At 42.2% G+C, this 13,895-nt stretch overlaps 1 protein-coding gene across 3 annotated transcripts in view; it reads left to right on the top strand.

Moving 5' to 3' along the window:
• Nucleotides 1–8,920, top strand: part of LOC118125959 (rab GTPase-activating protein 1) — a 64,028-nt gene extending 55,108 nt beyond the window's left edge. For all 3 annotated transcript variants that reach the window (XM_035185066.2, XM_035185065.2, XM_035185063.2), the window contains 3 exons: nucleotides 2,529–2,600; nucleotides 5,036–5,236; nucleotides 6,814–8,920. In XM_035185066.2, the coding sequence (XP_035040957.1) occupies nucleotides 2,529–2,600; nucleotides 5,036–5,236; nucleotides 6,814–6,936 (396 nt within the window). In that variant the 3' untranslated portion in view covers nucleotides 6,937–8,920. The remainder of the gene's footprint in view (nucleotides 1–2,528; nucleotides 2,601–5,035; nucleotides 5,237–6,813) is intronic.
• Nucleotides 8,921–13,895: the final 4,975 nt, after the last annotated feature.

Below are 13,895 nucleotides of genomic sequence, written 5' to 3'. Positions count from 1 at the left end.
AGCCTTTTGTTTTCATTTATTCATCGAGTTCAGAAATATCTAATTTTGCAAACTGTCCCTGAGCTGAAACCCGAGCCTTTGATTTGAGAGCTCATGTGCTTTTTCTGAGTTCCTGTCGCCGGATTCCTCTTACGGTGGTTTTCATCCTTTTTAGATCTCATCCTGTCACAAAGTGCTTAAATATAAACCCATCAAGTACTATTATCATCAGCAGAGACATTATGCAACCATCCAGCTCCTATTGCTCCTTGTGCGGGCAGACAGAAATAGCAGGAGGACTAATTTAGAGACAGACCTGAACTTCACCTTTATCTAAAAATGTTGGCGGCAGGTTGCAATTGACAGCAGATGTGAAAACTGGTGACAGGAGCCATCATGGTGGAGCGGCGGTTTTGATGGATGTGTGTTTGTGTGTCTATTACGGGGGGAAAGCAGATTGCTCGCACGCAGCTGAGAGCTGCGCTGAGCAGAGCTAAGTGTGAATATGAGGCTCCTTCAAAAATAGTTCTCCTTTTTGTCAGGGAGGAAGATGGTGATAGATGGAGAGAGGCAGAGAAAATCAGCAGAAGTCTGTGCAGGAGAGAGCAGAGGGAGGATAGTAGCGTTCAATCCTCTGGGATTGACAAGTTGGCGAATTCCCCCGAAATAGCCCGCGATGATTTGAGCCCAGATAACTCGAATTATTCTTCAAATGGCATTTTCTGATTTTGGTGCCTGTTAATGCCAAGTTTCTTTTTTTTGTGGGATCAGAGCCAAAGAACATTTGTGTGCTAATTGCCCCTCCAGCCCACACAGACAGATAAAACTGTGTCAACTGGTGCATTGTAATCTCTGTTGTAGGAGCAGCCTGTCTAGATACAGTCAGGCCCACTGGGCGATTGCCAGGTAGCAGCATCATGTGCCAGGGCTTAAGTCTCTTAGGTCCGTTTAGCATTATATATTTATTTTATGGAGTTTAAAACTACTTTGACCCTGGACTGAAGCATTGGATTATACTTCTCTGCTTCTATTTCTAACCTTTAAAATACAATGTTTTAAATGTGATAAATACTTTAAATTGCATGTGCTTCCAATATGCACATCTTATGCACTGCAAAATATACATTGACCTACAAAACAGAATTTGCCCCAGGCATTAAAGTTTGAGTTGCACTGAATGAATTATTGAGTAGAAATATTAAAATAAGAACTGAGATTGTTTGTTGGAAAAAGATAGAAAAACAAGAAATGGCCTATAGCTCTTGAGCTGGAACTAGAAACTAGAAGACAGATTGGTCTTTGCACACGAGGCTGAGCAGCTCGGGTTAAAGTAAAAAGATGAACTGATTGCTGAGGAGAAGCTCGAAGTAAATGGGCAGGGGAAGTAAAAGAGCAGGGGACAGCTGCAACATCAAGAGGGATGAGAGATTGGTGGTGATGAAGGGAAGGTAGAGAGATGGGTACAGTAAAAGCACTTGAGAGGAAATGAAGGCGAGGACGACAGGAGGAAAGAGATGAAAGACATGTGGGAGGAGGATGATGCATATCTGCTGGGCTAAAGATACCCAGATAGATGTATATAGGTTTATCTCCTAAGGAGGAGGATGAAGAGATGTACAGTATATGCAGCAGAGAGCAGATCGAAAAGATGGAGTGACCCATAGCGCCCATTAGGATGAATCATGCCACGTTGATCTGCATCTGCAAAGTAGAGCTGGTGTGCCTGTGCATTACAGGTATAGAGCTAGATGTGCAATCAAGCGTGCAAACCAGCAATACTTTATTCATATACAGTAGCACATTTCTTTCCAGGTGAAAGCATATTGCACAGCACAAAGTGTGAGTTATCCTAGAAGCTGCAGTCGCGAAATGATATGGAAGGTGTAAAGATGAAAGATTCGACATGTAAACTAACTATTAGGGCCACTTAAAGGGGGGAAATCGGAAATTCGGTTAATAAAGTTAAAATGTTACAAGAAAGAAGTCGTAGTATTACAATTTTTAGTGTTCCATCTCATTAAACACAATGAAAACAAATATATGATACATGTGGATGAAAATCATAAAACAGTTATATAAATGCACCTCAGTTATGGTGCACGTTCATACTGTGAGCTCTGCTGCACCAACAGGACTTGACATAATGACGTTACTAATTGACTTAGAGTTAAGAGGATGAAGTCTCCTCCACGAAGACTGATTTACCTCCAGCCACATGCAGTCGGGAATGGAAAATACCAGGAAGTCCAGAGTTCTAAGTTCTGTCGGGACAAACAGAAATCATAACAGACTATAATAAACTAGTTGAAGTGGAACAATACAATAAAATATTTTCTCAGAAATCTGGAGTTAATTGTAAAGGCATGGATTGGATTATTCTGCACACTGACCACACACATGTTCTTGGTTTTGACCTGATCTTGTTTTTAGTAAACCAAATGTGTCCAGATGTCATGGACACATTTATTGATTGATGCATCCGAGTTTAGCTGAATTGTTGAAAACACGTCACTGAACCGATCCCTCGACTGTGTCTGTGGTTCCTATAGATCTGCTCCCAGCTGAGCGAAAGACTGGAGAAACAACAGACATCCACCCGAGGAGAGCTGGAGAAAATCCGGGTGAGTTTTACACACACACACACACACACACTAACGCACACACACACACACACTCATAAACCGCTGTGTGCCCTCAAACACATGCTGTAGATTCACAGCCGGAGCAGTAAGTGGAGCCTAATTACACAGCATCAAAAGAATAAATATAATCAACAGTATGTGTGCATCTGTCATTTGTAATTTGTCGTTCATACCAACATATTAGACTGTAGAGAATGTGACGTACTAAAGCTGACCCTGTTTAAACCATCATCATCCTGAGCTCTGTCCCTGGTGAATTCAGGATTTTAAACGTCATAGATCTAAAGTCTCCCACAACAGCAGCCAAGTTGAATGTGTTCCACTTTTATCCCCAAACACCAAAAACTGATGGTTTATTGTGATTGAAAAGGTTAAAATGAATTGGAAACACACTTAATGAGTCATTAGATATATAACAGAAATGCTCAACTAAGATATATTCTGATTTTTATTTACATAGATTCTATTTTATACAAGGCTGAGCAGGTCAACATATTCGTATCCATGAACTAATCTGCCGCTGTAGCACCTGTGCAATACAATTATGTGTGCGTGCTTGTGTTTGAGACACATTATATAACTGAGTTTCAGAAAACCTGGTTGCTTCTTTCTTAGTCAGTATCAGTCTGGCAGGATCCAGCTGTGATCTCCATGTTAAACCACAGATGCTGAAATGTACCGACAGGTTTTGTTTTCTCGCCCCCTACATTTGCAGGTATGATGTGTTGTTGTCTTGACAGGTAGTGAAATCAAATCTTTTTGGGGGGTGAGGAGGTGGGCACAGGGTCCAGGGCCAGATGTCTGACTTCCAGCACTTGGCTCATGTACTGTTTGTGTCGACTGTAGCTGGAAGAGAGGCCATTTTGGCAGAGAGCTCCATCAGCGCTGCCCAAAGACAGACAACAACTTTATCACACCAAGGACGCGTCCTGTAGAGGATGTAGCAGGGCTTGTGTGTGTGTGTGTGTGTGTGTGTGTGTGTGTGTGTGTGTGTGTGTGTGTGTGTGTGTGTGTGTGTGTGTGTGTGTGTGTGTGTGTGTGTGTGTGTGTGTGTGTGTGTGTGTGTGTGTGTGTGTGTGTGTGTGTGTGTGTTTACATTTAGTATGGTGCAGCATAACAATAAGTCTGTCAGCACTTGCAATTATAATTGATTCAGGGGGACATATTTTTGTTATTTTTGTTGTACGTTACAACAGTGTTTATTAGACATGTTTAAATAATATACTGACATTCTGATTCGCTAAAGGAATTTGAGCTCAGATACTTCTGCTGTGATAAGCAGACTGTAAAAACATGACGTATAACTCCGATCACCTTTAAACTCAGATGACAGTTAAATCCAAATGAAATGTTATATTGTTATGAAATATTAATTTTAAGAGAATAGCTATAACAACAGTCAACGCACGCACACACACACACACACACACAAGGTTGTGTGTGTGTGTTTGTGTGCAAAGTCACACACTAACATCTATTTACAGTGTTTTCATTCAGGACGGATTCAGCCCCAACAGTCCTGCCATTGTGACGTGTAGTAGCTTTGAGCAAGTGACGCAAGAACATTCCGTCTTTCTATATATGTCTTTGTGCTGCAGCAGTTTTAACTTTAAGATTAATCTGCGGAGCATTTTTCCACCTTTTAAACACCTCAACTTTATCCTGTTTAAAGCTCTGGGAAAACATATTCCTGCAGCAGGATAAGTACTCAGATGAAAAACACTAGTACCTGTCTGGCAGCATCGTCGTTCTAATTCAGTTTACTTTGATTTTCTTTTGCTGCTTGCACAAATGCTCTGCACCCAATAATATCCCCATCACACCCACCAATTAGAGCACTTTGACTGGAGGGCTGAACACATGAATCAACAGAAAAGGGAAACTATAGCTGGATTTTACAGCTCCCAAAGTAATAAGCTAACAGAGACTTTCTCTTCTTTCCATATTCTACTTTCTACATTAAAAGTTACGTGTCAATATAACGTCTCAGTGCAAAAATGGCATTAATCCAAAGAAATCACGGAGTCCGAACACTTTCATGCTTTGTTGTCTTTCTAGGTTGAAGGAGTCTTTCATTTTACTTTACTCTCACTTGTGCATCTCTGTTAGATTCGTCTAAAGTCCAGTTTTTCTCCTCACAAAAAGAAGCTTGTAATGTAGTGCCCAGCTCAATCCTTATCTGATGTCTTTCTGTTTGCCTTTATCTGGAGTCTTTCTTTCTTTTTGGCTTTGTCCCGCATCTCTTCATCTTTTTTAATCTCCTCCAGCTTTAAGGGGAAAATTCTGAAAAGCATTTTGCTCCAACAAAAAAGGAGCGTGTAAGGTCAGACTGGTACAAAGATGTAATTTATTACCTGATATTTTTCTCTAACCTTTTCCATTCTGTCTCTCTTCCCCCCCATATCCGTCTCCAGTCCAAAGTCGAAGGCTGTGAGAAGTGCAGCAGCCTCTTCAACAAAGAGGGTCGTGTGCGGGCCGCTGTGTCCACGGCGCCTGGCGGAGGGAGTGAGGAGACCGACGAGGAGAAGGAGGCTTTGAAGAGCCAGCTGAGGGAGATGGAGCTGGAGCTTGCTCAGACCAAACTGCAGCTGGTGGAGGCTGAGTGCAAAATCCAGGTATGCCAGCACACAGTTGTGACTGATATGAATGTAGACACAGACACGTTGAAAGAGCTTCTTTCAAACATGCACTGAAGTCCGGACATTTTCCGAATGTCCGAGTCAGTTGCTCCTGACATTTTCCTACCAGCCCCTTGGGAAAGTGCCCAGAGAATGAGCCCATGTGAGAATACAGCAGGAAAAATGTTAGATGCAATATATTTGGTGAAATGGGCCGATTTTCCTTACGTTGTAACCACATCTGACCCGGACAATCTCCTGCTGCATTCTTCATATGTGAAAGGAAAACTCTGGAAAATGACTGGAGTTCATGTCTGAAAGCTGCTTCTGCTTGTGAGTCATGTTCTGTGTGATCGTACCGGAATAAAAGAACTTGAATCTCTTCTCCCATCACGATTTCTTAAATTCCTCCAGCGGCAGAGAAGTTAATAATCAAACAGACCTGATCAAACCCACTCATTAAGCTGAGGGACATTAAGGGAAATCACTTTCTTAATACTAAGCTACCTGATTTAATATATCACACTGTAGTAAGTAACCTGCGTAGTTATTAAGAAGAGAGGTCGGGAGTATTTTATACTCTTGTGACTTCATCAAGCCTTAAAGAGCAGCACAGTAAAGAGAAGCCAGACAGGCGGAGGACCCACAAACCACAGAAGAGAATTTGCCATTAACCAGATATGGTCGAAGTGAGACCAGCAGTGGGGGGGGGGACTCGACTTCATTTAGTAGCTGAGTGATGACTGTGCTGTGATCAGTGTCTGAAGTTGCATTAAGGTCGAGTAGTATTAGAAAAGATCAGTCTTATTAAGCAGGGAGCCTCAAAAACACAGTGGAATCATTTCATACACATGTAAGTGTCAAGAGTCGCTGTCGTAAAACGCTGATTTACAGTCAGTTTGGAAATAAGCTGTGGTGAAGGAAGTCTGAGCCACAAGAGAAGACTGTGAACCATCTCTGATAAAAGTGTGTGACCGACAGCAACAAGGAGCTTTGTGAGGAGTTTATTGGGAATTATGTCAAAGAGGAAAGATGAGGACTTCGTATGATTAATGTCTGTTAGAGTGGGGAAGGGGATCTGGGTTCAAAGCTACTGACAAAGTTGTGGAAATAGATAGTAAAATGTTTAAAGTGTTCACATAGAGTTCACTTCTCAAAAACGGTTCTTTTTTTCTCACATCCTTGTTTGGTTCAGATCTTCAGACTTCTCAGTTTAGTCAGGACCAAAATAACGGGTGTGACAGGTTCCTCAGACTATGATCAAGAGACCAAAATATAGTCTGGACAAAAGAGGTGGCCTCGATCAAACTGAACCCTGGATTGGTTTGTTTCCAGTCTAATAGTTGAGACTTTCGGACCTTTCGTTGCAGGAAGTCGAGACAGCATTAAACAACAGAAGAAGAAAAAGTAGCGGTTCGCAGGATTGCGTGTAGTTTTAACCACAGACGATAAAATGTCCGAATGAAATTTTTCAAGCAATCTATCTATTTATTGATTTATTTAATAATGTCAGGAGTTATTTTTTGGCAGTTTTCTCGCACTCATTGATATTCTTCTCTTTCTCCTTCCGTCAGGACTTGGAGCATCACTTGGGTCTGGCCCTCAACGAGGTTCAGGCCGCCAAGAAGACCTGGTTCAACCGGACGCTCAGCTCCATCAAAACCGTCACTGGGACCCAGGGGAAGGAGACCGCCTAACCTGAAACCCCCCCCCCCCATCCAGCCAGTTTTACCAACCGTGTGCGGAGCTCAGAGCAAGTGACCACACTGAAAAACGCCTAATCCTAACTGGGCCATATTTAACTTGAACACTGACAATTTAAACCCAGGACGACCATAACTACAGACTGTGTTACCTAACAAAAATGTCCTCGTGTCCCTCCCCCCCCCGCTCCCTCGCCTACTGATCTAATCACCCATTTCTCGCCCTCCTCACCCCAAATGACTACAGCCGACCGTGCTGATGAGAAGGGGTTTGGAAAAACACAAGATAAAGTACAACGGTACCATCGTCCCCCGGAGAAACGACGAGAAAAGCGTTTAGAAAATTGGAGGATTGCTTCATTGATTTCTGTCTTTGTACTGCTGATATTAAAAAGTGGCAGAAGGAAGGTAGGACACCTGGACTGACACTGTCCTCACAGGACAGAGAGAAACACACTCCGTCCTTCCTGACTCTTCTGCATGCTCCCCTCAAAACTACTGGCACAAACAAACCAGTCCCAGTAAAATGTTTGTTTTTCGGTACGAGAGCTAAAATACGCCTTTTCAAAACTGAGCTTTTTCTAATTTCCGTTGAACAAAACCTTTCTTTTTTTTTTTCTATGTATGTACACGAATGTGCTTATGTAAAGAGGATGTATGTATGTGTGTGTGCGCGCGCGTGTGTACAAGTGCACATGTTTTATTGTTTTGTGTTCTTTGTGTGTTTGTGTACATGCGTGAGGCTGAAAAAAAAAAACACGTTTGAGTGCATAAATAATTGACTGAAATAACGTTAAGCTGAGTGTGAACGAGAAACAGAGTGTAAGTCCAAGGGAAAGAAAAAGCACTAAGGTTACGAGTGTGTGTGTGAGCGCATGTGAGGGAGAACAGTCCCCCATTGTGTAGTTTCCTTAAATGTCCAAATGTGTTTTATGAATGAAGCTAAAGAGACGTTTGCTGACGAAGCCTTGATCCGAAGGTCGATAAAAGATACGAGCTGAGATGAAAATGTAATTTACAATTTTAAAAAAGGCAGACGCTTAAAAGCTGTTGTGACTAAAGAGCAGCAGCATTAATGTCCTTCCATTGATTTCAGACGTAAAACATGCTCGAGGTTTTTGTTTGGTTCGGATCTTCCAGCACAAAGAAACTTAAAAAGCTCCAAATCATGAAAACCTCTGCATGTTTTACACCGAATGTGTCTATGTGAGAAACCCAGAATGAAGCAATGATTGTCAGAAACCATAAACACGGCTGAGGGGAGTGTAGAGTCAAAGATTGAAACACACACACACACACACACACACACACACACACACACACACACACACACACACACACACACACACACACACACACAGAACATTGCAATTCTGTTTTTGAACACACCTCCCTCTCTCTCTCTCTCTCTGTGGGCGCCAGCTGCTCTGCGATCTTTGACCTGAACTGTCACGGCCATGTCTGATATATTGTCGAACTGTGTGACATGTTGTGGTGTGTTTTACAACAGTTTTCCCCATTCACTCAGACCACTGGGATCGGTCTGAGCACCACACACAAGCACTGAATTACAAACGCATGCAGAACACTCGGCGGCCTCTTCATTCAGAAGGATCCCACAAACACGCAGACGTGGTCGAGACGTGTGGTTATTTATTGTGAAAAAAGCAGGAAGACGTGATTTGAAAGATGGTTTTGATGTTTTTTTTTATTCAAGACGATAGTGTTTGCAGGAGACTGTGAGGAAAACAGAAACGTGGTCACTGAATAAAAAAACAATGATCAGAAAATATGTTTAAAAGTAAGAGGAAGGTCATGAGGACACAGATAAGAATTGTTGAATATTGGCTTAACTTAAAGGTTCAGTGTGTAGGATTTAGTGACACCTAGTGGTGAAGTTGCTCACCCTCAACTTACCCTCCCCTTCCAAACATGAAAGAGAACCTGTGGAAACCTTCAGTTGTTATAAAAACTCAAAAGGTTTAGTTTGTCCAGGTTGGGCTACTCTAAAAAAACATGGCGGCCTCCATAGAGAGGAGCCACCCCGATGTAAATATAAAGTATTTAAATATAAAGGGCTCATTTATGGGTAAAGAAAACATCAATAAGATTGTTTTATATTCAATTTCTGCCAATAGATTTCCTTTCATCTAAATCTAACACACTGGACCTTTTAAGTTTCCGCTAAATCTATTGTAAAAACAAGAATGAGGCCATAACAGGCAGGTGATTGATAAATAGAAACTTCTACAATAAGAAACCACTTGTAGTTCCTGATGTCACTCGCTGAGATGTGGTCAGATGTGGCTTTAAAGGCTTGAATCCCTGTTTTGACTGTTCGGTAGAAACAGGAGTGAGGAGCGTGTCCTGGTTTGTTAACGTCACTGGAATTTCCACAGTGTCTGTCACCGTCCTGTCGAATCTCCTCTCGCTCGTGTGACTCGTCATCCGGAGACGGATCCAGGAACATGACAGGAACCTGTGTTCGTTCCAGCTGAGCGCTCTCGACTCAGCGGAGCAGGTTTGGGACGAGGTGGAACAGGGGAACTACGGCGAGAGGATGGCTCGCAGGAGAGAAACCTGCAGGAATCGATCGACTTTATCGAACCAGAGCCGAGCGAGAAATAAAATCCCTGTAGAACATTTCCAACAACTTCACGCTTCAAAGAATTCAACGTGTTTGGAGGAAAACTCGATGTTAGTGGCCACTGAGTGTGTGTGTGTGTGTGTGTGTGTTACACCCGACATGTAATTCTGCACCTACAGCCTGAGTTACACCATCAGTCACAGACTTTCAGTGTAATGTCCTCTGAGGTCACAGCAGGGGTCCAACTAACAACCTCTAAATCAGGCCAAAGGGAACATGGGCAGGGGGTTTGCAGGTGTATAAGTGCTTGTGTGTGTGGGGTCATTTTTAGGAAGAGGGGGATAGACAATGAAATGATTTCTTCCAGCCTAAAATGAGTCTTCACTGTAAATTGCATCAGGTGGAATGTGATTGGCTGGAATCTACTTGTGAAAAGTCCCCGATGAGACGAGAGAGAAGCTGAAGAGTCGTTCCTCGGAAGGCACTGGGTTGTACATAACAAACATTCAAAAGAAGAATACTGAGTTTTTGTTGATGATTTTTTACTCTGTAACTTTAACTAATGTTGCCTCCTCGTACCGACCTACCTGCTGCCGTGCTACAGTTTAATCCACAGCTACGTTTTTGGTTTTTTAACGTTTTGGTTTTTTTGCTCCAGGCTCCTCGGCCTCACTGCTGTTTGGTTATATTAAAATGCCAAAACGTAGCTTTATCATCCAGCAACAGAAACGACATTATCAATGTGTGGAACTTGTAATAGAGTAGGATGCATTGTGTATACTTCATGGATTTCAATATAAAGATATCGACACAAAACCATCTCCGTTTCTTTCTTTCTCTTGTCCCAACAAAAGCGTAATTTATTACATATCATTTGAAAACATTTGTTTTGAATTATTTCTTCTCTTTTGTCATTATTTTGATGTTGGTTAAACAAAAGACGTCTGATGATGTCACTGTGGGAGCTGGAAACTTGTGATAAGAGTTTCCATGACCCATCAGGTCTGAGGTTAGAGATGTTGATTTAAAAAAATTAAATTCAAAGAGCTGCCCCCTGTGAATTGTCTAAAAATGTTTCAATCAAGTCTTCATAAAATACTTTTATTTTACATGAAACTTATACTTTGTCATATTTTAGAAGAATCCAAAGTTCTCAAATGTTATTAAAACATCAGCTGTGATACAGGAACGTTTCCCTCATAAAGTAAAGAAGTTGAAGTCAAGAGCTTTCTGAATAAAAAGATGCTAAATCACAGGTTTTGTGGTTTGATATTCAGCCCTCATTACATTTTTAAATCAAATCCATCAGCAGCAGAAAGAGGGAGACTTCAAAATCAGTGTGAAAACAATGAGAGGCAATAAATGACTTGCAATGATGCAATGATTTATAAACTGTCTGACATGTTTTTATAGATTTCTAAACAAATAATATAAGATGATACTTTATGTCAGAAATGTTACTTTCACAAAGCAGCTGTTCGATCCAAACCATCACCTGTGCTTCTTTCACCGTTTTCTCCTCCTCCTCCTCCTCCTCCTCCTCCTCATCATCATTATCATCACTCCCTCTGTCAAGTTAAACAGGAGCTGAGGTTCTGTTCGTTGCCTCTGAGGCTCCTTCTACATAAAGATGTCAGACTTAGACGAGGTATTGTTTGTGTGTTTGCATCTTTATCCGTCACCAGAGTTCAAAGCCTCCTCTATATATAAATGTATAAAGCCATAAATGCTGTTTTCTCTCCAGCTCCTATCTGAGCTGAGGAGGAGAAGGAGATGAAGGAGACGCAGGCTGTTGTTCTAATGAGACTTCTCTGTAAATCACCTCTCGGGAACATGTCTCTGGACATCTGAGGGAGTTCTGAACATGAAAATGAACCTGTCTTCTCTCTGCTAATTACGTCCTGTGAACACAGCCTCTACCTGTCAGCCTCTTGAAGGAACTGTTTCCCCCCCGAGCTGTGAGGAAATCTCTGCGTAGCTTTTACGTCCTTTGGCTGCAGCTCCATCGCTCATCGTGTCCCTCAGAGAACGTCCCCTCATAACATATGGCTCCGTTATCTGTGTCAGATCCCAGCTATATTCTGCCTCAGTGCATGAAACTGAGCAGGAGGTCTTCTTACATATATATAATGTGGAGTGTTTATACCTCAGTGAAGATCTATGAAGTTATCCCCTGTATTGGGGGTCTTGGCTCTGCCTCGGGCCTCTGCAGCTGCAGATTGCAGAGCAGCAGGCAGGGCGAGGTGGAAACCTGCTACCTGCAGGAAATAAGCGTCAGCATTATGCAATATCAGTTTGACACCTTCACCCCCCCTTCCTCCTCCTCTTTCTGTCATGCATTACGGAGCTATAAATAAAACCGACAGGCGGTAACACAGTCAAACGCAACAGTGGAATGCTGAGGGGACGGACATCTTCAGTTGCTGCTCTGTCGGGAGTGATTTGTGATCTGAGTGTGTGTGTGTGTGTGTGTGTGTGTGTGTGTGTGTGTGTGTGTTGTGTGGGTGCGTGCGTGTGTGTGAAGCCATTTGAACCTTAGAGCCTCCTAACAACCTCCTGAACTCCCTGTCACCTATATAAGAATACACACTGACCTTGTGTTGCTTTGGCAACCAGCAGGTTGGACACGTTTATCATCAGATTCGAAAAAAGTATTGATCACATACAGTTATTAAATATCTATTTTAAGATTGAGAATTTAATAATTTATTTGCAGACTCACACTTACACTCACCATATGAATATTGAAGATTTACATAATTTAACTCTGATAATTCTTCTCTGGTTGTTTTTATTATTGATAGTTTTGGTTATTGGTTGATCCAGTGGGAACTTTCTTCTGAGGGTCACAGAATGATTCCAGAAATCAAATACAATTTGAAAGTTAGGTTCAAAATAAAACCATGAGAGTAATCCTCAGGCCTCTGATGTCCTTTGTCCCCTCATGACTCCTGAGGTGATTACAGCAGATTAGTGACAGCGTCAGTTTGCAGCAGGTCAGTTTGCAGCAGCAAGGGAAACATGTGCAGGTATTTTCTGTGAACTCGCTCAAACCAACATCCTCTGGGATTTTAGGGGTCGCATGTGTCTCACACGTTTATTTTGCGGTCTGTAAAGTTCAGGAATCCCTGGATTCATCTTCAGATTGTTTTCTTTATTAATTGATCATTTGTTTATTATTTTGTCTCATCAACAGTTTATTATCAAAGCGATTTCATACACTTATAAAGGAAATGTCTCTTTAAGTGGATGTTTACAAGCTGTGACGATTTTCAATCCATTTTTATCTCCAGTGGTCACTGTGGAGCCAGAAGGTTTGGCAGCCACCTCCACTATCGTTTTAAGCGACTAAGTCAATCGTGTCGTCTATAAACAGACACTAATGTCCTGCGTCAGGAGGGACCAAACCAGTCCTGTCAAATTAATCTGAGTTGTCAGCGTATCAGTGTTGAAACATAATCGGGGCCAATCCAGGAAGTTGTCCCCAGTCCAAGGTCATTCATCGACGCACAGTGACTGAATGTGGACAACGCAGACGCCTCTGGTGTCGTGTTCCTTATTGGTTTTCCAGATTAGCGTAAACATAACTCTGAGAGCGTGAGCGGAGGCCCACGGCCAAGTTTAATCATCAAACTGGGATCTGACCATTTCTGCTTCGGTTAAACAGACAATTTTGATTCCATGTGCAAGTTCTTATAATGTCTACAGACAGAATGAGAAGTTTGAGACGGTTGCTTTGTTGTATTTACAGGTTTTCTCACACTGATGGAGGATGATCACACACCAACACAGCATTATATTCAGATTTCTACAATGGCCTCGTTTGTGTCACTTTCTAGGAAAATTATAACATGAAATTAATTAATTAAAAAGCAACTTTCATGACTGAACTGCCACATTTGACACAATCTGCTGATATCTGACAAGCAGGGTTGAATCTGTCAGGATAACTGTCACCATCTGGAGAGTTTAATCCTCGTCCTCTCCGTCTTGTTTGCTCTCTTTCCAACAACAAGTACGTTCTCCCTCCAGTTGTTCTTCTTCTGAAAACGCTCACAGTTGCACAAACGCCATCTCGTGGCTTCCCCGGGATGATTGGCGGCGGTGGCTGTGCGCTGACGGCGTTGACAGCTGGAGATGTCACCGGATACTCGGACTGAGTCGTCAGCAGTGCCGCTCTGAAGATGACTGACAGCTCATGTTGCTGAACCGAACCCTTTCCCTGAAACTCCTCTTCCACAAACCTGACAATTATCGGCCGTAACCTGGACTCTGTGATTATCGTGTGACATAATGACTCAAGTATTATCACCTCCGAGTGTCAGAATGTGGCCTTAACCATGTGGGCGTGTTCACATTGGGACGG

This window comes from Hippoglossus stenolepis, chromosome 18 (assembly GCF_022539355.2).
Source record: "Hippoglossus stenolepis isolate QCI-W04-F060 chromosome 18, HSTE1.2, whole genome shotgun sequence".
NCBI lineage: Eukaryota > Metazoa > Chordata > Actinopteri > Pleuronectiformes > Pleuronectidae > Hippoglossus > Hippoglossus stenolepis.
Note: the sequence above shows the minus strand (reverse complement) of the source record. Positions and strands in the feature narration are given on the sequence as shown.